General features: G+C 48.7%; 1 protein-coding gene across 2 annotated transcripts in view; it reads right to left on the bottom strand.

Moving 5' to 3' along the window:
• The window catches only part of LOC139763829 (transmembrane protein 117-like), a 131136-nt gene that overhangs the window by 42677 nt on the left and 61959 nt on the right, over positions 1–26500 (bottom strand). For both annotated transcript variants that reach the window (XM_071690146.1, XM_071690147.1), the window contains exons 2-5: positions 18547–18629; positions 17915–18025; positions 16633–16772; positions 3152–3408 (exon numbers count right to left, since the gene is read on the bottom strand). In XM_071690146.1, the coding sequence (XP_071546247.1) occupies positions 3152–3408; positions 16633–16772; positions 17915–18025; positions 18547–18629 (591 nt within the window). The remainder of the gene's footprint in view (positions 1–3151; positions 3409–16632; positions 16773–17914; positions 18026–18546; positions 18630–26500) is intronic.

Below are 26500 nucleotides of genomic sequence, written 5' to 3'. Positions count from 1 at the left end.
ATATATGTGTACATTGAGATGTATGGGTATGTATATTTGCGTGTGGGGACGTGTATGTATGTATATACATGTGTATGGGGGTGGGTTGGGCCTTTTCTTTCGTCTGTTTCCTTGCGCTACCTCGCAAACGCGGGAGACAGCGACAAAACAAAATAAAAAAAAATAATATATATATATATATATATATATATATATATATATATATATATATATATATATATATATACAAGTCCGTAATCTTACATATGCTAGCGTTAGTGAAACACGCGTTTAAAAGTCCGTGGACTTCGTCTCGGGCGATTTACTAAACCCGAGTTGAACTGTGTTAATCATCTGACGCCAGCCAGCCAGCCGGCCTCGCCCCGCCTCCCGCCCCGACATTACCCACAGCACGGCTGGAGATACACAAATGTCCGCCACCCTCCCTCCTCCTCCTCCTCCTCCCCGCACACTAACCTTCCCCCTTCTACCTACCCATCGTCCGCACGCACGAACTCCTCCTTTTCTTTCTTTTTTTAATTTTTTTTTTCAAACTATTCGCCATCTCCTGCGTTAGCGAGGTAGTGTTAAGAACAGAGGACTGAGGGAAATCCTCACTTGGCCCCCCCTTCTCTGTTCCTTTTTTTGGAAAATCAAAAACGAGAGGGGGGGAGGATTTCCAGCCCCCCTCGCTCCCTCCTCTTTTAGTCGCCTTCTACGACACGCAGGGAATACGTGGGAAGTATTCTTTCTCCCCTATCCCCAGGGATAATCCTTTTCTTTCTAAATACAAGAATCATCGTAAGGCCATATTCTCCTCCTCCTTGTGCCACCTCCACTGTGGTTTGAGGCAATCATATCCTTGTCTTACAGCCTCTGTGGTCGTTTTTACGACCGCCCAGCACGACGCTGTACGACCGCAGAGGACGACGGAGGGAGGGGTGACCCAGGAGGACGACCGAGTTATAATAACGTGACACCACGACAGGACGACCCTTGGACTCTGACCTGGCCTGACCCCCCCCAACTTTTAACCCTTAATGGTTCAAAGGGATGCTACAACTAAGGGTCGTTACCGTCTTGCTCAAGGGTCGTGGGCCTCTTCTGCACCATTTCTTCCTCACCCCCTCCCTCAAACCACCCCTGCAAAATCCCTCCCTGCAGTATCACCAATATGGTGGGAGAAAAAAATCCCCCCCCCCACTCATCTCTCCCTCCCCGCTTCTTCGCAGTGTTGCCATGACTCAGCGCCGCGGCAAAAACCCTTCTCATAACACCGACAGCAGCAAAAAACCCACGTTACCAATGCCTCCCCATCTTACCTCCCTCCCTCCCTTTTCCTCCCCACGCAGTGATGCCAGGGGGAAGACACACCCTTCCAGCCCATGTCAAGCTGCTACATGACAGGATATATATATATATATATATATATATATATATATATATATATATATATATATTTCCCTGCAAGTAACACTGCCTCAAACCTTCCCTTATAAAACACTGCCAAGTGGGGAGGGCGCTGTGTTGCCAAGACTCACCCTTCTCCTCCCCCGCCCCCACAAACACCGCACGACATCTTCCTCCCTAAGTTCCATTCACAACGCACGGCTACATGGCGCAAAGGTCGGCTGGGTGCTGCTGTTGGCAAGATCTCCCGAGTCAGAGAGAGAGAGAGAGAGAGAGAGAGAGAGAGAGAGAGAGAGAGAGAGAGAGAGAGAGAGAGAGAGAGAGAGAGATAGAGAGAGACCCTCTTACGACGTTGCCAGCCAGAGTGCCCACAGCGGGGTATAACAACACACACCAGCCTTGATGAAGAGTTGGGCCAAGGGCGTCGAGACTCAGACTCAACGCCCTTTGGTCCGTCCCCCCGGGTCAAGACGGAAGGTTCCTGGGGGCCAGGGATGAGTTTCTACCAAAAGGGGGGGAGGAGGGGAAGGGGGGAAGGAGGAGGGGAAACATGTCGCTCTTATTCAATCATTCGTCTGATACGTGCAAAAAAAAGAAAAAAAAAGAAAAAAGAAAAAAAAACACGTCTTCACTGGAGGCAGATAAATACACATATGATTTATTTCGGGGTCGTGGATCTGTCCGGGTAACTGACGTGGGAGGGGAGGGGTGGTGGGAGAAAAGGAGGGGACTAAGGTGGGGCGGGGAGGTAGGAAGGTGGGGAGGGTTATGATATAACATGGGAGATGGGATGGTTGAGCTGGTGACGTGGGAGGCCCATTTCGCAGTGGGAAAGGGTAGATACGTGGGTGGGGAGGATGTGGGAGGAAGGGAGAGGGAGAGAGAGTGAGAGAGAGAGAGAGAGAGAGAGAGAGAGAGAGAGAGAGAGAGAGAGAGAGAGAGAGAGAGAGAGAGAGAGAGAGAGAGGCGGGGGGGAAGGGGGGGCTCACTTCACAGTGGGAGAAGGCTGAGTGGGTTAGACTGGCTGGGAGTGCCTCCACCCCCCATGCTGTAAATGCGTCACCCAAGACAGAGTGGCTGGGGTGGGCCGGGTTGGGAAGGGGGAGGGTGTGTGTGGGTGTGGTGAGGGAGGGAGGGAGGGAGGGAGGGAGGGAGTGTGTGTGTGTGTGTGTGTGTGTGTGTGTGTGTGTGTGTGTGTGTGTGTGTGTGTGTGTGTGTGTGTGGGGAGGGAGGGAGGGTGGTTGGGTGGGGTGGGGGAGGCAGCAGCAGCAGGATCATTTCTCCGTCTGTCTGACTCAGGAAAGCCCTAATGGTCGGTTCCTGTGTCAAATGGAATGTAAAATTCCCACCCCAGACGTTCTTACTTACACAGACCCCTGAGAATTCTGAAGATCTTCTTGTAAATCAAAATCTCTCCCCCAGAAAGCAGGTTCGCAAAACAAAGAACGCAAGTTTGACATAAAAACAAAAGTTCGCCAAAAAAAAACTTTGTTCTACAACAACAACAACAACAACAACAACAACAGAAAGCAAGTTTAACAACAGATATGTTACTTTTATGGTTATAAAGTTAAGTTTAATTATAATAATGATAATAACATGAAGTACAACAGGACAAGGGTTCGATAACGCCAGGCGAAACGGGAAGGGTATTACCAGCCAACGAGAGAGAGAGAGAGAGAGAGAGAGAGAGAGAGAGAGAGAGAGAGAGAGAGAGAGAGAGAGAGAGAGAGAGAGAGAGAGCTAGCTCCCTGCCTCTTACCTGTGGTCTCGACGAAGCCCTTGTTCAGCTTGTCCCACGAGATGTAGTCCGAGACGATGAGGAAGATGACGACGGTGGCCACGACGATGGAGCCGCACCAGAAGATGAGGATGCGGGGCACGTTGGAGAGGCGGTAGAGGCGGCGGAAGCCCGTGGCCCAGTGCGGGTACAGGTTGTCCTGTAGCATCATGTCGGTCACGATGAGCGCCGTCACCAGGTCGCCCAGCCACGTGCAGGTGGCGGCCGCTTTCATCATGCTGTCCGACCGGGGGTTGGAAGGAGAGGGGGGAAGAGAGCAGTGGAAGAGAGGAGGGAAGGGGGGTTAGTGGTGATGATGTGGTAAGGGGGAGGAGGGGGTTAGTGGTGATGATGTGGTAAGGGGAGGAGAGGGGGTTAGTGGTGATGATGTGGTAAGGGGAGGAGAGGGGGTTAGTGGTGATGATGTGGTAAGGGGAGGAGGAGGGTTTAGTGGTGATGATGTGGTAAGGGGGAGGGCAGTGGTGATGATGTGGTAAGGGGGAGGGGTTAGTGGTGATGATGTGGTAAGGGGGAGGGTAGTGGTGATGATGTGGCAGAGGGGGGGGGGGGAAGGAGGGTAATAAGATGTTAGTGGTGCTGGTACGGTGAGGGGGAGAGGAGGTGACACGGATGCCCAGTGGTGTTGTGGTCCTGGAGGAGGAGGAGGAGGAGGAGGAGGAGGAGGGGCGTATGTAGTGGTCCTGTGGTGCTATAAGGGTAGGGAGTGAGGGGGACATACAGGTAAAGAGATGTGGGTGTCGGTGGATTCATGGTTACATGATGTTACGATGGCTGAGGGGGAGGGAAAGGGGGAGATGAAGGAGGGGGTGGTGACCACCACTGCCACATCAACACACACACACACACACACATAATGCTGGGGATGGGGGAAGATGTAATATGGCACCCGACCCATCACCTGCAGACCACAGGTAAGTCGTCCAGACACCCATCACTCTCGGCGCCCATCACACTCACTCTACCCTGACACTCAAAAAACTCATCACTGAAGTGATATTAAACACTCAAGAGTGATCAACAAGACTAATATATATATCACCTCCTTGAATTGATCAATAAGACTATTAATCACCTCCATCATACATACAGTCCACATCAATTGCACTGTAGGAAAAAATAATTGACCGTCTCTGTTGCCCAGGCTGAATCACCAACACTTAAGTTTTCTAATCCTACAATTTCTCGACGGCTTTTTCTGATTCTAAAATTCTCTCTAAGGTCCTTCTAATTCTAAACTTCTTCCCCTTTGGCTCGAGGCTCTCATCACTTGTGCAACTCCTTCAAGACTTACCACACAACAAAGTCAAGTGTTTCATTACAGGCGCACTTAACTACTTTCCAAAGAGAGAGAGAGGAAAAAAAAATTATTCACTTCACACAACGCTGCCACGGGTACACAGTGTGTACACAGTAAAAGCACTGCTCACACGTACACACAGGGATGCGTGCTCTGACGTGGAGGTGTGTGTGTGTGTGTGTGTGTGTGTGTGTGTGTGTGTGTGTGTGTGTGTGTGTGTGTGTGTGTGTCTCATCAGCTATGACCAGATGACGTCTTAAACACGTCAGAACAGAGAGAACCCATGTGCTTTATAATGAGGGAACGCCCCCCCAACACACGCATATATATATATATATATATATATATATATATATATATATATATATATATATATATATATATATATATGTAGTACATATGAATAATTCATGGATTAACAGCTCATGATACACGGTCATAAAAAGCAGGGGTGTGGGCCCGTCGCTCCACGTAAGGGCCAGAGAGATGGCGCCTGGGTGTGGGGACGGAACATGCGACCAGATGACGAGTGGGAGAACGGTGTTAACCCCTTCAGCACAACGGGACGACCCCGTCTGACGTAGAGGTACACCGTAACATAATGAAAGCTCTGAGAGAACACACACACACACATATATATATATATATATATATATATATATATATATATATATATATATATATATATATATATACATATATATGTAGGTAGGTACTCTGCAAATGAGGGTTGGGTTGTAACGTATTCTCATATCAATTAACAAAAACAAACTAGTTTACATCAACCTAATTACTTAAAACCCTCATTTGCATGGTTCGAGTTTAATGACAATTACCAGATGGATGCACAAATTGACTCAAAACACATCAGTCTACAGTTTATACTTTCTTCCTGATTATATATATATATATATATATATATATATATATATATATATATATATATATATATATATATATATATATATATATATCTATATATATATATATATATATATATATATATATATATATATATATATATATATATATATTCTCTCTCGCTTTCTCTTTCCTATGGGCGTACCTTCCTTCAAGACGCCCAGCTGTCGAGTTGCTTCAGACACTATGTTACACTGTTGCACCACAGGTTACATATTGTTCAAGGGTCGTACCTTCTTCCTCAACGGCCGTACCGTCGTGCTCGAGGGTCGTACCTTCTTCCTCAAGGACCGTAGCGTCGTGTTCGAGGGTCGTACCATCTTCCTCAAGGGCCGTACCGTCGTGCTCGAGGGTCGTACCATCATCCTCAAGGGTCGTACCATCTTCCTCAAGGGCCGTACCGTCGTGCTCGAGGGTCGTACCTTCTTCCTCAAGGACCGTACCGTCGTGCTCGAGGGTCGTACCTTCTTCCTCAAGGGCCGTACCGTCGTGCTCGAGGGTCGTACCATCTTCCTCAAGGGCCGTACCGTCGTGCTCGAGGGTCTGTGCATATCGACACGCAAGCAAGAGGCGTCATCGGCCAGAGCTAGTGAGCTTAAAATATAAAGCAACTTCTAAGTTTCGGAAGTTTTTGGAAAACACACAAACTTCCGAACACAGCTTAAAAGCGCAACAATTTTTGGCAGAGTTCCGACATCTTTTTTAAATAAGGTTGGAAACGAGCATAACATCCACCCCCCCCCCCCCCCGTGAGGCGAGGGAGGATCACTCTATCACTTCCTAGATGGCGTTGATCTGACGGGAAAGTAAGCTTGTGTTTACGAGAAAACGACGCGAGGGGGGAAAAATTAACAACCTGTGCGAGGGCGTCGACCTGAAAGAAAACGGTATGTGTATCGGAGAGCCATAATAAAAAGAGGAGAAAAAAAATGGTATGCAATAAAAAGGTATGCATAGCTAGTGACATCACAGAAAACGGTATGTACAACCGCTGGCGTCATGGAAAATGGAATGCAAAACTAGTGGCGTCAGAGAAATCGGTATGTAGAACTGGTGGCGTCCAAGAAAATGGTATGGGAAAACTAGCGGCGTCAGAGGAAACGCTATGTACAACTGGCGACATCAAAGAAAACGTTATGCGCAACTGGTGGCGTCCAAGAAAATGGCCTGCATGACTTAAGATCGGCTTTTGCAACTTTTCGACTTTTGCGTCGCGCTGATTCCAAAGTATTCGTGACTCAAAACATCCCCACCCTAAAAAAAAAAAAGGGAACGAAACCAACGTGAGACGCCCACTCCATCGCTATGCAATCCCTCGGCTGCCCCCAAGCATCCTCCTCCTGCCTCAGTGCCCCACACGCACCCCAACCACGACGGAAGGAGGAGGCGCACCTGTATCGCACGACATCGACCTCGACACCGAATCTATACTGATGGAAGTACAGGACACGACGGCTGGCTGGAGTCCATGAGTGATGGTTAAGGTGTGGTGAGGACGAGTGGCGGGTTAGGTGTTGGAACGGGAGGTGGAGGAAGAGACGGTGGGAGGCGCGGAGGGAGAGGCGTGAGGTACACGTGTCCCAAAAAAAAACCCGGCATCCAGGCCTACCAAATATCGATTTCGCGCAACCTTCGGTACAATACACACGCCCGTCCTCCTTCGGGCCGCCCGCCCCTCATCCAAAAGGAATACAGAAACATATTGGTATCTCTGTATTATCAGTAACTCGTACGGGTGGGTGGTATGGCGTAATTACTGTGACGTATAATCTTTTACGACTTCTTTTTAAGCCTCTGAATTTTCTGATCGACTCGATGACGTGGTGATGATTCACCAGCTGGCTGGCTTTTAGCTCTCTGGCCTGGGCGGAAGGTCGTTGACTCTGGTGTTTGAGGACAATCAATCGAGAATCTATACTGTGGACTTCGACCCCACTCCCTACCCCTCGGGATCAGCAGTGCTCCCTGTCAACAACCACATGGCGGCCCTTAATCTTCTTCCTCCTCATGCTACACACACACACACACACACACTACGGTACGGACACACGAGACGGTACGGCCAGCTGGGCACGACGGTACGAGCCCTTGAGCCTTACGACGGTGCGACCATCTGAGCAAGACGGCACGACCCTTGGGAACGAAGGCCTGGCTTTTGACCTGACCTTCAAAGAGCTGGTCAAAGGCAGCACCTCCAACTGCCTATATAATGGGACATCCCAGACAAACTGAAGGCAAGATCTAAGCAGGTACTGGGAGTGGTTCCAGGTACTGGGAGTGGTTCCAGGTACTGGGAGAGGTTCCAGGTACTGGGAGTGGTTCCAGGTACTGGGAGAGGTTCCAGGTACTGGGAGTGGTTCCAGGTACTGGGAGTGGTTCCAGGTACTGGGAGTGGTTCCAGGTACTGGGAGTGGTTCCAGGTACTGAGAGTGGTTCCAGGTACTGAGAGTGGTTCCAGGTACTGGGAGTGATTCCAGGTACTGGGAGTGGTTCCAGGTACTGGGAGTGATTCCAGGTACTGAGAGTGGTTCCAGGTACTGGGAGTGGTTCCAGGTACTGAGAGTGGTTCCAGGTACTGGGAGTGATTCCAGGTACTGGGAGTGGTTCCAGGTACTGGGAGTGATTCCAGGTACTGGGAGAGGTTCCAGGTACTGGGAGTGGTTCCAGGTACTGAGAGTGGTTCCAGGTACTGAGAGTGGTTCCAGGTACTGGGAGTGATTCCAGGTACTGGGAGTGGTTCCAGGTACTGGGAGTGGTTCCAGGTACTGGGAGTGATTCCAGGTACTGGGAGTGATTCCAGGTACTGAGAGTGGTTCCAGGTACTGGGAGTGGTTCCAGGTACTGGGAGTGGTTCCAGGTACTGGGAGTGATTCCAGGTACTGAGAGTGGTTCCAGGTACTGGGAGTGATTCCAGGTACTGGGAGTGATTCCAGGTACTGGGAGTGGTTCCAGGTACTGGGAGTGATTCCAGGTACTGGGAGAGGTTCCAGGTACTGGGAGTGGTTCCAGGTACTGAGAGTGGTTCCAGGTACTGGGAGAGGTTCCAGGTACTGGGAGTGGTTCCAGGTACTGAGAGTGGTTCCAGGTACTGGGAGAGGTTCCAGGTACTGGGAGTGGTTCCAGGTACTGAGAGTGGTTCCAGGTACTGGAAGAGGTTCCAGGTACTGGGAGTGGTTCCAGGTACTGGAAGAGGTTCCAGGTACTGGGAGAGGTTCCAGGTACTGGGAGTGGTTCCAGGTACTGGGAGTGGTTCCAGGTACTGGGAGTGATTCCAGGTACTGGGAGAGGTTCCAGGTACTGGGAGTGGTTCCAGGTACTGAGAGTGGTTCCAGGTACTGGAAGAGGTTCCAGGTACTGGGAGTGGTTCCAGGTACTGGAAGAGGTTCCAGGTACTGGGAGAGGTTCCAGGTACTGGGAGTGGTTCCAGGTACTGAGAGTGGTTCCAGGTACTGGGAGAGGTTCCAGGTACTGGGAGTGGTTCCAGGTACTGGGAGTGGTTCCAGGTACTGGAAGAGGTTCCAGGTACTGGGAGAGGTTCCAGGTACTGGAAGTGGTTCCAGGTACTGGGAGTGTTTTTTATCCAGAGATCAAAAGGCGGAAAAGCACCCAAAATAAGCACCATGGATGGTCTCTCTCAGGTTACGATCATACCATTCCATACGAGAACCAGGAACTCTCCGTGCGAAAAACACCGGGAGTAGCTCCGTGCGAGAGCCAGATGCGTTCCATGCAAGTACCAGGAGCGTTCCAGTAAAGAACTGGAAGCGTGTCCTGGAAAGAACCGTTAAGAACTCTTACCAAGTATGGGGAACGTTCAGAAACATGCCTGGCGGAAACATTCTTCGAAGGCACAGGAGAGAGGTTCTGGACGATAAGGCAAATCATACCAAACACTGGGACAGTTCCAGCCATTCATGGAAAAACGTTTCAAGCGGGTACTAGAAGAGTTCCAGACAGTCGTGGGGAAAAAAAAAGAAGATTCAAGTGAGTAAAGGGAGAGTTCCACACAGCCAAGGAGAAAAAAACCGTACCCAATGCAGACGGTCCTGGAGAAAAATGTGTTCCAAGCGAGTACCGGAAAACTTCTAGTCACGGAAAAAGAAAAAGTCCCGTGCAAGTAGCAGCGGAACACAAGACAATCAGGGGGGAAAAAATGAAGAAGAAAAGCTCGAGGCGGACCACAAAGACGTATAAATTTTGCAGGTGTACCACAATGGCACATAAATCTTGCAGACGTACCGACCCCACCAAACAAGAGGCGGCAGGCTCAAGACACTGACTCAGCATACACACACACATACACACACACACACACACACAAAGAGTCCAGTCCGTCTTCCTCAATGAGAGTGGGGCACATGGCAAGCCCGACTCACTCCTCCACCTCCTTCTCCCTTCCTCCCATAGCAACTGACGGCCGGCACTAGAGACTCAAAGGCGGACCAACAGATCAGCTAATGCCCTCGATCACAATGCATTCTCGTTGTCACGATCACAATGCATTCTCGTTGTCACGATCACAATGCATTCTCGTTGTCACGATCACAATGCGTTCTCGTTGTCACGATCACAATGCATTCTCGTTGTCACGATCAACAATGCGTTCTCGTTGTCACGATCACAATGCATTCTCGAATCTGCTCATCACGCGACTCTCACAAGGAATTCTATTTTGAGTGGGCATTCGCTCAGAACAGATGTGAGTTCTGCCAGGCACGCTGGCACGTTAAGTACTCACTCGGTTCTGAGAGGGACCAACACGCACCTTGGGTTACAGAGTTCATGTATACGCACCGAGGCAGGAACACACGATGAATAATTGACCGACGGAGCTGTGGCGATGTGGTCAGTGCGCCCAACGGAGCTCTGACGATGTGGTCAGTGCGCCCAGTCTTATGAATGGAGGTCACGCGTTCGAATCCCAGCAAGGTATAAAAGGGATACCGCACGATGGTTTGCCTCGTTTGAAATCGTTAGAGATAAGGAAGAAGACAATGGGAATTGGTTTTGGATAACCACTTTCGATACTGGTGCATTCGTTCTCTTTTTATATTCCTTTATTATTCACATCTACCCATTCACTGCTGGGATTCTTCGGCATCTATACAATATGTAGAGAAGGAAGCATATGCCACACATACACACACACACACACACACACACACACACACACACGGGATCTTGTCACAACACACATAAAAGCTTCCCCCAAAGTGCTGCTGAAGCATTTTGTCCCCTCCTCCGCCACGACGGGGAGGAGGAGGAGGAGGATGTGCTCACGTCCTCGCCAGTGTTTACCCTCTCCTGGTCCACTCAGGCAGCCTGGCGTCGGTCCTCTTACCCACACACACTCCTCGACAGTGAGGTCAACTTCCTGAGGGCGAAGTCACCTTATCGAGGGTGACGTCAACTCCTTGAGAGCGACGTCGCCTTCTCGAGGGTGACCTCAACTCTTTGAGGGTGACGTCAAACTTCAGGGTGAAGTCACCTTCCCGAGGGTGACGTCAACTCCTTGAGGGCGACGACACCATACACACACACCAAGCGCGTTCAGTGCGGCTGCAACTGAGGAGTGGAAAGGCTACACCCACCACGACACCGACAGACTACACCCAGCACCACACGGCGGGGGCGTTAAGGGTAAAGTAGATGGGTGGGTAGGTAGGGAGGCCGTGGGCTGCAGACACGAGCCGCCCATGGGGGAGTATATACGACCTCCCTAAACTTGCGTGCGTTGAACTGGTGCCTGGAGCCGTCTCACACCGTAACCCTCATAAAACTGTTGCTTTAGTCCTCTCCCTTTCCCTTATAAAGGCCTGCCCTCAATAAAGACTTCTGTCCAAGCCTTGAGCCTTTAATGTATATAGAACTATAACTAACTCTATCATGTTGGTATATAGTCGAAAACGTTCCGGGAGAGTCTGAAAACGTTTCAAAATATTAAGAAAAACGTGCTTGAGGAGTGCTGGAAACGTTCCAAAATGTATCTAAAACGTCCCGATCTCTCCACAGAAACATTTTCCAGTCGGTGGTACGGGAGAACATTTTGCTGAATACCATGCATGTTGTTCCAGGCTAGCGACAGTCGCGTTCCAGATTAATACCCAATCATGTCTTAGGCCACCAGCACCACGACCATCCAGGGGACACACTGGAAGCATTCCAGGTTCCATACCAGAATCGTTCCAAAGACAGTACCGGAAATGATCCAGGGATATAAATGCCACATAAATTGCTGGAAATGTCACCGGCGAGTAATGGAGTCAGTAACATACGAAACCTCCAGGACAAAATCAACGACATTTCCAGGCCAAGACTTAAGCATCAAGCTTTCCATCTTCCATTACCCTTATAGCATGTCTTTGGCCAGGGGGAGTTGGTCTAACGACGCGAGGATGAAGTTCTGTGCCCTAATTACTTAACGATATCTGCTCAGATTAACGCACTCACAGAAGCCCATAACGTACTCGGTAACTAAGCCTCTGGCGCTATAAATCGTCCAAAATGGCCTGCATATCCTGGGAAATCGCGTTGCAATGTCGGATGCGAATTTCATTTGAAGACGTCAATACTGAGATCTATTATGAGAAACCCTCTTTCTCCTCTTGAAGAGTGACACACACACACACACACACACACACACACACACACACACACCCACAAAGATATTTTTCACGAGGTCTGGCTGGGCTGGTATAAGCGAATCTAAACACTCATCGAAGTTATATCTATTGCTTCCGAAAGCATCCTCATTACTTTTTTTTTTTTTAAACTTATTGCCTCTTTTAATTTCAGGACAGCGGCAAATCACTCGAGGACATAGATGCGACCCTTGGAGGATGACGGCGCAAATACGAGGACATGAGCACGACCATTGGGGATATAAGTACTACTCTTGGACACATCACATCCCTTGAGGACACAGGAACCTCTCCCTGAGCACGGGGGCACAACCCTTCAGCACGACGGTACGACCCAATAAATGGCCTGGCCTCTGACCTTGACCAACAAGGGTCGAAGTCAAAGGCGTTGGATACATACTTTCCCACTGTCACCTTGAAGCACAGAGACGGGGGGAAACCTGACAAACCACGTCTACTGCTACTACCACACAAGACAGAACCTCCCCAAACACGTCCCTCAAACTAAGCTTCGAGGGACCCGTTATTTTACGCCTCGAACCCAACCCTGGAGAGGCAAGGTCGTGCATGATGGCCTCGATCTCTCGTCGTGAGTCGCAAAGATGGTCTGGCACGAGGCTGGACGAGAGGACTCGGAGGAGCTTCTGTTAATACTGACTCATCAACTGACTCAGTCCGGCTGGCTTGCGCCCTCCACGTCGCAGACACGTCAACCTCCGCTGGTCTAGCCCAGCTGGGTTTCGGGAATGGGAGGGCCCCCCCACGTCACTTCAGGGCCACGTCAAACCACCATCAACAATCAGTCAGGCGCCCCCCGGCGGTCAGTGCCAACAGTGAGCCATTAACAGCGGACGTCGAGCACGATGAGGACCCCGTCGGTCTGGGGATAAGGCACCCGGCCCGGAGGGGTTAGCGTGGGGTGATGACCGTCGAAGTCTCGGGTTGCAGAGTGATCCGCAGGCCTGTGTTTGGGAGGTCGGTATGATTGGCGTCACCAAGTGGTGTCAACTTCTACGGGAAATGGAAGCCTTAGTGTTATCATCTAGAGAGGTTGTGTGGGCCTGTTGTCACCATCTAGAGGCGGTGTGTGGGTGTATGTTGTCACCATCTAGGGGACGTGGAAGCCTTAGTCACCATCTGCAGGGGGGGTGTGTGGGTCTGTTGTCTCCATCGAGGGGATGTGTAAGCCTTAGTCGCAATCTAGCGGGGGAATGTGGGCCTGTTGTCAACATCTAGGGGGAAAAGGTTGTAGGCCAGGGGAAGTGGGGAGAGTGCCCTGAGAGAGTTAAAAGTCTGGTAACAATGTCCAGGAAACTGGAAGGGTGAGTGGAGTGAGGCAGACGAAGTACTTCGTACCATTCCTTGGGTTGACCGTCTTTCAACCCTGCTGAGAACGAAGGTTCCTCACCAGCTTAGTTAATGTGCCTGGCCAGGACACCTATGAACCACCGCCTGGATGACTACATTTCTTTTAAAGAGCAGAGAATGACTCACATCAGTCGTAATAATCAGTTGCTTGCTGACGGCGGGTAGTCTGGGGTGTGGAGTGGAGGATCCGCCATCAATCCGGCAACGAGATATACTCATCAGTGGGTGACCTCAGCGGCAGACTAGCCACCACTCTTACCTAAACAACGTCTGCGTCTGTGCCTCGATCTGCAGGAAAAGATCCATGGCTCTTCTCTCGAGTCTAAGGCTAGGGAAGCCATTGCTTCTGTGTAAGGCAGAGGTTCCTCTGTCTCTGTCTGAAGTTAGGAGACTCCTGCCTCGGGTCTCGGGTTAAGGGACCCCTCCACCTTCAAGGTCGAAGACTGGGGCCGCCTGCCCTCCTTTTTTAGCTTCCGAGGAAAGCGGCACCAAACCCCGCCCTTCCCCAGTCCAATCCGCCCCATCCAGTCCCTCTTCTCCCTCCTGGTAAAGGGCACAGTCCTTTTTTTTTTTATACACCTCAAGTTCAGGGTAACTAATGGCCTTCCACCCCTCCAGTAACTTCCTGGGAGAGAGGCTGCAGAGGGTGATAACGCTAGGGGAGGGAGGAGAAGTGCGTGAGGAAAGGAGGTGAGGGGAGGACGGAGGACTGGAGGGAGAGGGTGAGGGAAAGGGAAGGAAGAGAGAAAAAAAGAAAAGGGAGAAAAGGGGACGGGATAAGGAGAGAGAGAGAGAGAGAGAGAGAGAGAGAGAGAGAGAGAGAGAGAGAGAGAGAGAGAGAGAGAGAGAGAGAGAGAGAGAGAAACACTTTCTCATTTCCAAAGTTCTGATTAATGTTTTAACTTCAGTTTCCCAGCCTAATTGAGGGCTTTCAAACTACTTCATTATTTACACATTGCATCTTCTTTTTCCTCTCCTCGAGTTTTGTGACTACGTATCATCCGAGTTCTTTATATTTCTTCTTACTGTGCACGAAGTACTGGAACGCTGAAGGGAGTTAACGAAAAGCAGATTTTCTATCTAAAAAAAATGAAGAAAAAGGAGAGATCTGGTCTCGAGCCGTGGAAAACACGCGCCTCTTTCCTTCCACACATCTTCCTGGAAGATGGGAAACTCTGAGGCGGTCGGGGCATCCAGGAAAAAATGAAATCCAATACAACTTTGAATTTGTGGAACGCTGTTCCCTCATCAAAACTTCCTCCCCCTCATAAGAACTCCGTGATCAACTCTTAAGTTACCGAACGCAGGTTCTCTTTTTGTGTGTATCTGAATCAACTTTCCAGTTCCAGTAAAGACTTCCAGGAAGTAGAGCTAGCTAGCTAAACCTTCCAGCCAGCAGGGTTAATCTTACGCCCCAGCAGGGATAGCTGAGGGTAAACTTCCAGCAAAGTTGACCCCGCCTTCCAGAAGGCCAAGCTGACCTCAGTCTTCCAGCTGGCAGAGCTGACCTCGCCTTCCAGCTCGAGGTTATGGCCCACGACAGATCCCAGCCTCTCCGTCCAGCCTCGCACAAAGGCTCTTGCTCCCTACAATCTTACCACCACCACACTGACGGGGATAACACCTCAGTCCTCAAGACCCCGAGGAAACCTTTTATCTCCTCCGACTTTTGTTCCAGGGCAGTCGTAGAGACAGCACCACTTGAAGAGGGCTGGGGCTGTGACTGAAGACGAAAGGCACCGTCATGACTGTACGCACGGGTTTTTTTTTTTTTTTTTACTTAAACGACTGTGCAGTCCAGAACCAGAATGTGGTATGGCAGGTAATGGTGACTGTTAAATCTGCTTGCTGCAAACACCATACTGTTACTCTTTTAAAGCTGTCAAAGTCTTCTGTCTCAACCGTCAAATTTGCTGGATCCAAGCGCCATCCAGTTATCTTTATATATCCGTCTAAATCCCTCGTCTCGGTTCTTACCTGACGAAGTGCTACAGGCTGGTATATGCGTCCTATGGGGGTCTTCCTACAGGCAGGATGAAGGGCTTACGATACGTCTAACATTGTAAAACCATGACTTAAAGAAATGTGGTGACGTAAGCCGGATATACGACACACATTGGGCCTGAACACTTCAAGCTATATATATATATATATATATATATATATATATATATATATATATATATATATATATATATATATGGCTTACCCTACAGTGCTAGAGCGAGGATTATTACAAACTCTGACGTAAAGTTGTGAACATTCCTAATTTCATGGGCAGCCTAACTCAACAACAATCAGACGGGTGATAAACTCAAACTGACCCCTTGAAAACGACAGCGCGACCCCTCCAGCGCCCTTGCCTGCCCTTTGACCTAATCCCTTCCTGCCAAAACGCATCATAACAAACACGGGTACATGACATCGAACTCGGTTTACGAACGTGGGGGTCTACAGTTCATACACCGCCAAAAGCCAGAGAGCATGGCGGCTGTTGCCGATGCGTTCCTTCCCCCCAACCCACGAGTCCGATAAAATATTTAACAACGCTCTAATGTGGTCCTGACTTATTGATGAAGGAGCGACATTTGCTGTGTGTGTGTGTGTGTGTGTGTGTGTGTGTGTGTGTGTGTGTGTGTGTGTGTGGGTGGGTGTGTGGGTTGCAGATGAGCCACATGCAAATGACAGATGTACAGGTCTGCCACATGTGAGAGGACCTGGTCGAGCTGTGCATCATCTAAGGACATTGTACAATATCGCCACATATGAGGCTCAGTCACCATCATGCCACATAGACACACACACACACACACACCCATACACACTTCTAAGGCCTCACTCTCCCTCCTTCCCTCTCCGCCAAACCCCTTCCCTAAACTCTTCCCCCTTGTCCCCTCCCACCTGACTCACCTCTCGTTCGTGACGTCCCCCCCGACTCAACCTCTCGTTCGTGACATCCCCCCGACTCAACCTCTCGTTCGTGACGTCCCCCTGACTCACCTCTCGTTCGTGACGTCCCCCCCAGACTCAACCTCTCGTTCGTGACGTCCCCCCGACTCAATCTCTCGTTCGTGACGTCCCCCCCAGACTCAACCTCTCGTTCGTGACGTCCCCCCAGACTCAACCTCTCGTTCGTGACGTCCCCCCCAGACTCAACCTCTCGTTCGTGACGTCCCCCTGACTCACCTCTCGTTCGTGACGTCCCCCTGACTCACCTCTCGTTCGTGACGTCCATGTCGGAGCCGATCTGCCACTCACAGTGCTTGCTGTGGCCGATGAATAGGATGAGGTTGTACACGTAGGAGAACATATACAGGGAGACGATCACAGTTAGGAACATGGTCATCCAAGACCCCTGCGTAGGGAGAGAGAGGGAGAGACGGGGAGGAGGGAGGGAGAGAGAGAGACGGAGAGACTGTTAGCCACATCACATGGTGTCTCTCCCTAATGAAGGGAGATGCGGAGTTTGGGTCTGTCATGTACATGGGGGAGGGGTGTGTGTGTGTGTGTGTGTGTCTGGGGGAGTGGTGAAATCTGTTAATGAGACCTTAATTATTGGTAGAAATTGGCTAGCTGATAAAAAAAAAAAAAAAGAGGGGGTGAGCTTTTAAGGAAGACTAATTATCGGGAGAGATAGAAAAAAAAAAGGAAAAAGAAAAGGATTTTATGGGAAAAATGGCTGGTTATTGAGAGGGTAATTAACCAGCGAGAAGGGAAGGGTGATGAAAGAAAATGGCTTGTTACATAGGCTAATTACCGGAAGAAAAGGCCTGGCTTGTTGCATAAGGGGGAAATATCTTTAACCCACTGATGAAAGGAAACTTAATGAGATAAAGAAAAAAAAAATAGGTCAGTAAAGAAGGGGTTCATTAAGACGTGAGCTAATTATACTACATCAAACCCCCCTCTTCCTGTTAATGTGCCTAAGAGGCCCGGCATACTCCACCTGACCAAACCCTTCATCCACCATGCCAAGGAAACCACCCACACCTCTTCCACCACCATCACCCTGCCATCAACCCCCTTCCACTACCACCCCTCCACCAACCCCCTTCCACTACCACTCCTGCACCAAACCCCTTCCACTACCACCCCTCCACCAACTCCCTTCAACTGATACCCCTCCATCAACTCCTTCCACTGCCACCTTTCCATCAACCTCCTTCCACTAATACCCCTCCACCAAACCCCTTCCACTACCACCCCTCCATCAACCCCTTCAACTGCTACCCCTCCATCAACCCTTTCAACTGCTACCCCTCCATCAACACCCTTCCACTGCCACCTCTCCATCAACCTACTTCCACTAATACCACTCCATCAACTCCCTTCCATTACCTATCTCTCACATCAACACCCCCCTCTTCCCCTCTCTTTTCAACTACTTACCCACGTTAACTACTAACAACCCCCCCCCCCCTATATGACCCACCCACCCACCCAACCCAACCCACACCCTGCACCCGCTGCACTACACCCACACACCCCCTCACTCACCTGCTCATCTCGGAACATCTTGAGGCGCAGCATTCGCTTGAAGATGAGGCCGTGGATGAGGACCTTCCCGACCAGCATGCCGCAGGAGATGGCGATCAACCACATGATCACCTGCAGGAGGGAGGGAACGAGACACCGGGGGTCAGCGAGGGAGGAGAGAGAGAGAGAGAGAGAGAGAGAGAGAGAGAGAGAGAGAGAGAGAGAGAGAGAGAGAGAGAGAGAGAGTCTCTAAATCAGTTCTTTCTTCTTTATGTTATCTGACTCTATATCTGTCTATCTATCTGTAAATCATCTTCGACTCCGTCTCCCGCAGGATGGGTCAAGTACACACACACACACACACACACACACACACACACACACACACACATTGGACCAGTTTTAAAAAGGGAAAAAAGGAGGCAGACAAACGATTAATTAGACAAACCAAACGACCAAAAGCTAATTAAAAGCTGCAATAAATTAAGACTGGTCCCTGGGGGAGGGGGGGGGGGGTGGCGGGAGGGAGGAAGCAGAGGTGGGAAGGAAGGACAGGGACGAAAGAAGGGAGGGACAGGGGGTAACAAGGGACAGGGGAGGAGGAGGAGGAGGAGGAGAGAGAGGGGAGAGGGTGGAGAAGGGGAGGAGCCCACCTTGACCATCCTCCAGAACCACTCGTCCGGATACTTCGTGGAGACGAAGCTGAAGACGTTGCCAACCACCGGAATGTCCGATTCTGTGGAAGAAGGAAGAGAACACATACGTTAAGAGGACAGGAAAAAAAAAAAAAAAGAAACGAGCATGAACGGGGGGGGGGGGGGGGGGGTAAAAATTTGCCGATATAGCGTGAATGGGGGAGAAAAACTACCGATATAGCGTGAATGGGGAGAAACAACTGCCGATATTGCTATAGATCTATGAGAAGAAAAATTTGCCGATATAGCATGAATGGGGGGGGGGGGGGGGAATTGCCGACATAGCGTGAACGGAATGGGGAGAAAAATCTGCCGATATAGCGTGAACGGGGAGAAAAAATTTTCCGATATAGCGTCAATGGGGAGAAAAAATTGCGATATAGCGTGACTGGGGAGGGAGGAAATTGCCGATCGGGCGTGAATGGGGGGAAAAACTGCCCACATGATTTACGAACGACATCTGACCATTTTAAAAGTTTTATTGTCGAGATGATTATCATAAACTGCCCATTCACTACAAAACATCTACATTTTCTTTATTTATTTTTGAGATAATTGTGAGGGAGAAACGGTTTGAATGTGAAAAATAAACTGTTTATTGCTGTAAGTTATGATAAACTGCCTCAACTGCAAATGAAAAAAAAATTGGTATAACAAATTAGTTTATCTGTAAAGGGGGGGGACTGGTTATCATTAAAAGTTCTCAATCATACAGAGGTTTAACTAAAACAAACTAGTTTAGGATGAAACACTAGTTTAACTAAAAACTAGTTCACCCCAGTGAGTTTCCGATAATAAACTGGTTTACTGTAATGACACGCAAAACCTTCTCGCTTATCCGTACATAAGTTCCGGCACACTACGTACCACGTATTACTGTAAAACACGCCGTACTCGACGAACTCCCAGATTTACACAGATGCTGCTGTAAAAGATTTACACAGATGCTGCTGTAAAAGACGCCGTATGCAATGAACCCGAGATTTACAAAAATACCAGCAAACATCCGTCACCAAACACTGACAACAGAGTACACACACACACACACACACACACATATATATATATATATATATATATATATATATATATATATTATATATATATATATACATATATATACATATATATTATCCCTGGGGATAGGAGAGAAAGAATATTTCCCACGTATTCCCTGCGTGTCGTAGAAGGCGACTAAAAGGGGAGGGAGCGGGGGGGCTGGAAATCCTCCCCTCTTGATTTTTTTTTTTTAATTTTCCAAAAGAAGGAACACAGAAGGGGGCCAGGTGAGGATATTCCCTCAGAGGCCCAGTCCTCTGTTCTTAACGCTACCTTGCTAATGCGGGAATGGCGAAGTTTGAAAGAAAGATATATATATATATATATATATATATATATATATATATATATATATATATATATATATATACATATATATATATTCGCCTATGACGAAGCAGGCGCTTCGGTTTGTGTCGGCAGACGGCATACAAAATACAGGCGACGCGGAACCCCTCATACGTAATCATCAAAGGGAGGAGGGAGGAGGGAGAGGGAGGAGGGTAATACGTAATCATTTGAGAGAGAGAGAGAGAGAGAGAGAGAGAGAGAGAGAGAGAGAGAGAGAGAGAGAGAGAGAGAGAGAGAGAGAGGAGGTGGGGGAATGGAAGGAGGAAGGTTAATATGTAACCATTAAACAGAGGAAATGGCGGGAAAGAGGGGGAGGAGAGGGGGGAAGGTTTGGGAAGGGGGTGGGGGAAGTTAATCACATTGTACACCAATTACCATGTAAAGAAACGCGGCGCGTCGTTAAAAAAAAAACACCTAATCACAAAATAATGCCAATTACCAGCCTCCCAGTCTCATTCGAAATTACAGATGCTTAACTGGTATAATACATCTTTTTTTTATTTTTGGAAATTCACTGATACAACAAATATTAAGAAAAACTATAACTTTTTTTGGCTACCATAGGAATGAAACTGAGAATAATGAAACACACACACACATACATACACACATACACTCATACACACACACACACACACACACACACACATATATATATATATATATATATATATATATATATATATATATATATATATATATATATATATATATATATACAGTCGTTAGCGCCACTGTCGTTCATCCTCTCTGCCAGAATATATATCTCTCAAACATACATACGTGTGATAATCATGAGTGTATCTCTCACAGTGTACGAAAGTTAAAGTCAGGTAATGCGGAGCCAAGATGTAAAGATCAGGATTATTGCGTGTGGTGAGAGAGAGAGAGAGAGAGAGAGAGAGAGAGAGAGAGAGAGAGAGACTGTGGCAGGCAGCAACCTAGCCACACACACAGACGGAGCACACAAGACTCGGTTCTGCACATGAGCGAGGGAGGCTCTGCTTAACACACACTGACGCAGACTAGTCACGAAAACACGAAAATCTTAAACTGGTAAAGATAGCTGGAAAGATACGGGTATTTCAATAACAAAAGTCACTTTAGGAAGATTAGGTTGTTTAGTATAATAAATGTGGGGTTGGGGGGTTGAGGAGGTAATTACAGGGGGAGGCTGAGTAGGTGGTGTGTGTGTGTGTGTGTCAGATGGTATGAGGATTTAGTGCCATCTGCCATGATACGATGGTCTAAAGGACCCTAACCATCTAGCACCACCATCTACCACCTTAATAACGGTGTGTGCGTGTGTGGGGGGGGGGGGAACCGGTCATGACAAGAGGAAAAGGACATTTGCATAAATGGCCAGCAGTGAAAGCAATTCAAACACACACACAAAAAAAGCAAAGCTGAATTTGAATACATGTGTCTGGCCCCAGAGTCGAGGGGGAAGAACGGGGAGGGGGGAGGGGGGTTAAGAACCCTCTTGCGAGAGTTGTTTAAGTCATGGCCCACTAGATGGCAATACTGCTGCTCTGCTCTAGCTGTTGAATGGCGTCTTTTACAAAAACGACAAACGCGTAATTTGGGCTAAATGCAACCCCTCGAGCAACAGTGGTACGAACCCTTCAGAACGACCTATGAGCTCGATTGGTACGACCTAACGTCAGCACAGCGGTACTGCCACTGGCTGTTAAAGCCTGGCCTTTGAACGACCCTTAAGAGTCAGACGTCATAAGGCCATGACGTCATCCATACTTGCTCGCCCAAGTCTTGCTACAATAAAAAAGAATATCAAATTAAATTCAATGACAGCTGTAAATAATGGGCCATACTTACAACAAATATTAGGCCATATTTACAACTGTTGTAGTTCATGAAGAACATCATGGAGAAGTGTCACGTAAGAGAACAAACCCCCTTGGTCATACGCCTCACATACAGCTCATGGCGACGCAGGGTGGAGTAGTACATTCATCAGTCACCAGATGTCTCTCTAGCTTCGCGAGCGTCTGCATACGTTCATGCCGTAGATTTATTCATTTTTCCCCCCCCAAGACAGATACATACCGCCCATGTACATGGCGCATTCTGGTAGAAATAATGTTTGTTGCTTTAGACAAGGAGCGTTCCAGGAACTCAGAGAGAGAGAGAGAGAGAGAGAGAGAGAGAGAGAGAGAGAGAGAGAGGTGGCAGGAAATGGAGACCTGCCAGGGAGGTTCGATACGTTCTGGGTTAGCTGGTCAACAACACACACATAGTTCTTCCGAGTCTCTGACGTTGAACCAGCCTTAGAGCACAGCGATACGAACGACCCCTCGCGAACAAACAGGAGCGGGAGACGCCGCATGGGGAATACGTCAGACCTCACGACGTAAAGGGCTGACGGGGGGAGGAGCTACAAGCATACGTCCGGAGCTGTTAACTTCACCACCTCTCTCAAGCAGCATACCGCACAGCAGTCAATCTTGTCCTAAAATCTCTGAAGTCTCGTTGGTCTTCTGGTCAGCACTGTGGAACACGGGTTGAAGCGCTGACTAAGAGGACCAAATATGTACGTGTGTGTGTGTGTGTGTGTATGTCACACACCAGGCACGTGCCAGTTACTACACTCGCATTAAGACCCCCTTGCTCTTCTTTTGCGTGCTGTTCGTTGCCCACGACACTGATCTTTGCTTGGTGTTTCTAGGACGGTACATATTTTCTCCTATGTGTTCGTTGTAATGGCTGGCGTACGTGTTCCGGTCCACGTGCCTGGCTCGCCCGCTGGTTTGTTTTGATTCCGTGCGTCCAACATGGCGCTTGCATCCGGGAGTCCCGAGCAGCGTGACGTCACTGCATGGGGAGGGTTGGCTCTCTCTCTCTCTCTCTCCCTCTCCCTCTCTCCGCCCCGTCTTGTTATCCTGTGGTTATTTATTCTGTTATTCATTCTCGCTGCTGTCTGGGTTAATGCTGCTGTTGTAGATCAAGCTGTTGTTGTTGTCGTTGTGGAGAATGTTGTCGTTGCCGTCGTGGAGGGAGAGAGGGGGGAGGGGGGGGGTTTCTTGCTGTTTTTGCTAGTCCTGCTGTTTTCGCCAGCCGTGTTGCCGCTGTGATGCTGGTGTTGATGGGGAAGCCAGTGTTGAGGGAGCTCCTGTTGTTCGCGGCAGCGAGGACGGTGGGGGGGGGGGGGAGGGTGGATCACGGTGGACGTGATGGCGGAGACAGGGGGTCTGGGTGGAGGTGGATGGATGAGGTGGGGGGAGGTGGTGGTTCACGATGGAGGTGATGGTGAAGAAGGGGGGAAGGGGTGGTGGTGGTAAGAGTGGTGATGGATTATGGCGATAAGTGGGTGGAAAGGGGGTAGTGGTTGTGGGGTGGTAGGTAGGTAGGGGGTCGTATCGGTAATGGTGGAGGTGGCGATGTCGGAGGGAGGGTCAGTCGTATCGGTAATGGTGGAGGTGGCGATGTCGGAGGGAGGGTCGTCTTAGGAGGATGGGTCGTCGCACTACGCAATATTCCACGTCGCACCAGCACGACCCACGGGGAACTTGGGTCGTTATCTCGGTTTTATTTGCTCCCCCTCTCCCAAATTCCCCCCCCTGCGCCGGCCGGCTGGAGACCCTGTGTTGCACAGGCTATGTTAATGCCGTTGCTAGTGCTCAGGGGATGGGAGGAGATGAGAGGGGAGATGGGAGGAGACCCCTCCGTTACGGGCGTGGAGTATTGTGATAATGGTGCTGTGTGCTGAGCAATAGGTGCTACGCTAACGGTGTTTGGGTCCAGGTCCCACATATCAACAAAATGCTTGGCCACATCTTCTGCTTTCATATGCTTTCTTACATTTTTCATCTGACCGTTTTAATAAAACATTATCTATAACATGCCAAAACTTTTATAATCAACCCACACACACGCACACACACTCTCCTCCAGAAAAAAAAATATAAAGTATAACTTTAGCCATTTGTAAAAGCACCAGTATACTTTTTTCCCCTAAATTTCAGTTTCTCTTGGATTCATTTTTTCATTCCTTTATCTTTTTTTTTTTCATCTTACGTTATCTGTTTTTTTCCTCGCGTTATCTTCGATATTCATCTTGTGTTATATTCGCAAACACACACTCCATACATTCCCTCCCTCTCTCTCTCTCTCCCTCTACAGTCGCTGGCGGGCCTTCCACCCAATCGTTCTCTTCCACCTCCTCCACCATCCCATTTTCTCCGTTATCTTCATCACACATACACTGTCTCTCTCCCCTCCTTCATCATGTCGTCCATGATACTCTCTCTCTCTCTCTCTCTCTCTCTCTCTCTCTCTCTCTATCTTTATTCATATCCTCTCCCATATATATATATATATATATATATATATATATATATATATATATATATATATATATATATACACACACGTCAATGTTTCCCGTGTTTCCTCAATTCATCTCCCCCGAACGACCCTCCTTATATATATATATATATATATATATATATATATATATATATATATATATATATATATATATATATATATATATATTTATATATACATATATATATATATATATATATATATATATATATATATATATATATATATATATATATATATATATATATATATATATCTTCACTTTCCCCCACTTCCTTTTGCCCTGTAACCTCGTGAGCACGACTGTACGACCCTAGAGCACGACCATCTTAGGTACGACGACCTGCCTTTAGGGATAACCTTTAAAAAAAGTCAAAGGTTATAATACCGTTGTACCCATGGTTGCATCGTGAAGCTCCAGGGTCGTACGACCGTGATGAAGGGTGTGCCCAAGGAATATTTTTCTTTCTGTAACTTTCTTTTAATGAATTCTGTTCAGGCCTCAACGAATAAACACATACAAAAAACATACACTTGCTCATGTATACATGAGCCCGGGCGAGAGAGTGTGTGTGTGTGTGTGTGTGTGTGTGTGTGTGTGTGTGTGTGTGTGTGTGTGTGTGTGTGTGTCTGAGCGCGCGCGCACGTACAGATGCTGAGCGTCGCTTGTCTCACAGCATTTCTTAAATTAACTCCAATTCCCTCTTGGACCACACCTTCCCTCTCCCTCCCACTCGCACACACACACTCACAGACACAGACACACACTCTCTCTCTCTCTCTCTTCCTCCCTCCTACTCTCTCTCTCTCCTCTCTCTCTCTCTCTCTCTCTCTCTCGTCCACTGCTGCTGCTGCTGCTGCTGCTGCACACTCCGTCGCACCCGAACTAGAGAACTACACACTAGCCCATTTTTTTCAAACTCCACAAACCTATTTACCCTATTCAGCCGGGCCAACCTTCGTCCAGGGACGGTGGGTGACCGACCACGCGCACCCGTCATGATGCATGATCCACAAGTGGCTTCCCCCCCATACCGCCCTCCAGCCCCCCTCCACATTCGCAACACACCGATTCCAGCAGAATCAATCGATTTCCTCAACCTATTTTTTTTTTTCTCCCTTTACCTATTACGCAAACACCCCTATTTTATTCCCAATTACGGCCAATCACGTCACTTCTGGCATCAGTGCATCCAGAGCATGCGTTTCGGAGTCGCTGGTCTATATATCCACGCATGATCTCATGCACAACGACGGACGACCCCCTCCCTCACCCCCCCCCAGGTCATGAGGCACCACCTCACTCCCCGGGGACCGACACGACCCCCCCCCCCTCACCCTAACCCCTGACGCACGACCCCCCCCCCCCCCCCGGGACTCCAAGGTCATGTCCCCGTTGTCCGCAATAAGCCCAAGACTGCAAGTGATGGTCGCTCCCTCCACAGCTCCGACGGGGCTTCTCGTCCTTACAGATCCCATCCACCCACCGAGCGTGCATTCATGACGAGGTTTATAGCATTTTCTTCCAACCCAAAAAGAAATTTCGTATCTCTCTTTCTTTCCTTCTTTCTTTCTTTCTTTCTTTCTTTCGACAGAGGCTTCCATCCAGTGGGCTGGAAAAAGAAAGAAATATATCTTCCGTCATGTACTGGGAGAATACATGAGACTCGGCAATACAGCGTCCTGTATGATGTATAAATACAACATCCTACAACAGAGCGAAGAATCAACATCAGGTTTCCCCTTCGCAGTCAGACCCCGGTACACACAGGACCCGACCCTGAAATAATGAAGGGCACCGATATCTTGAAGGTCCGACCCTGAAATATCAAAATGGGTTGCGACAGTTTCATGTCCAGCACTAACACAAGAGAGATGATACTTAGAATATACCAGACTTTCTGTTACTTACTTATTAAAGCAATAAACCATATAAGTATAACGTCGTGAAACTGTGCTGGGCTGCCAGGCAAAAACTGGGCAGTTCCTGTTAAAAAACAGGAGTACCATATCAATGAAATCAGTGACATTAATAAGAGTAACTGTTATTTCCATCTTCGAAGTCATTAACTGGGGGTAGAAGTGGTATTCGATTGTGGGAGGAGGAGAGAGAGAGAGAGAGAGAGAGAGAGAGAGAGAGAGAGAGAGAGAGAGA

Source organism: Panulirus ornatus, chromosome 48 (genome assembly GCF_036320965.1).
Source record: "Panulirus ornatus isolate Po-2019 chromosome 48, ASM3632096v1, whole genome shotgun sequence".
NCBI lineage: Eukaryota > Metazoa > Arthropoda > Malacostraca > Decapoda > Palinuridae > Panulirus > Panulirus ornatus.
The sequence above is the reverse complement of the archived record's forward strand: the minus strand, read 5'-3'. Positions and strand labels throughout refer to the sequence as shown.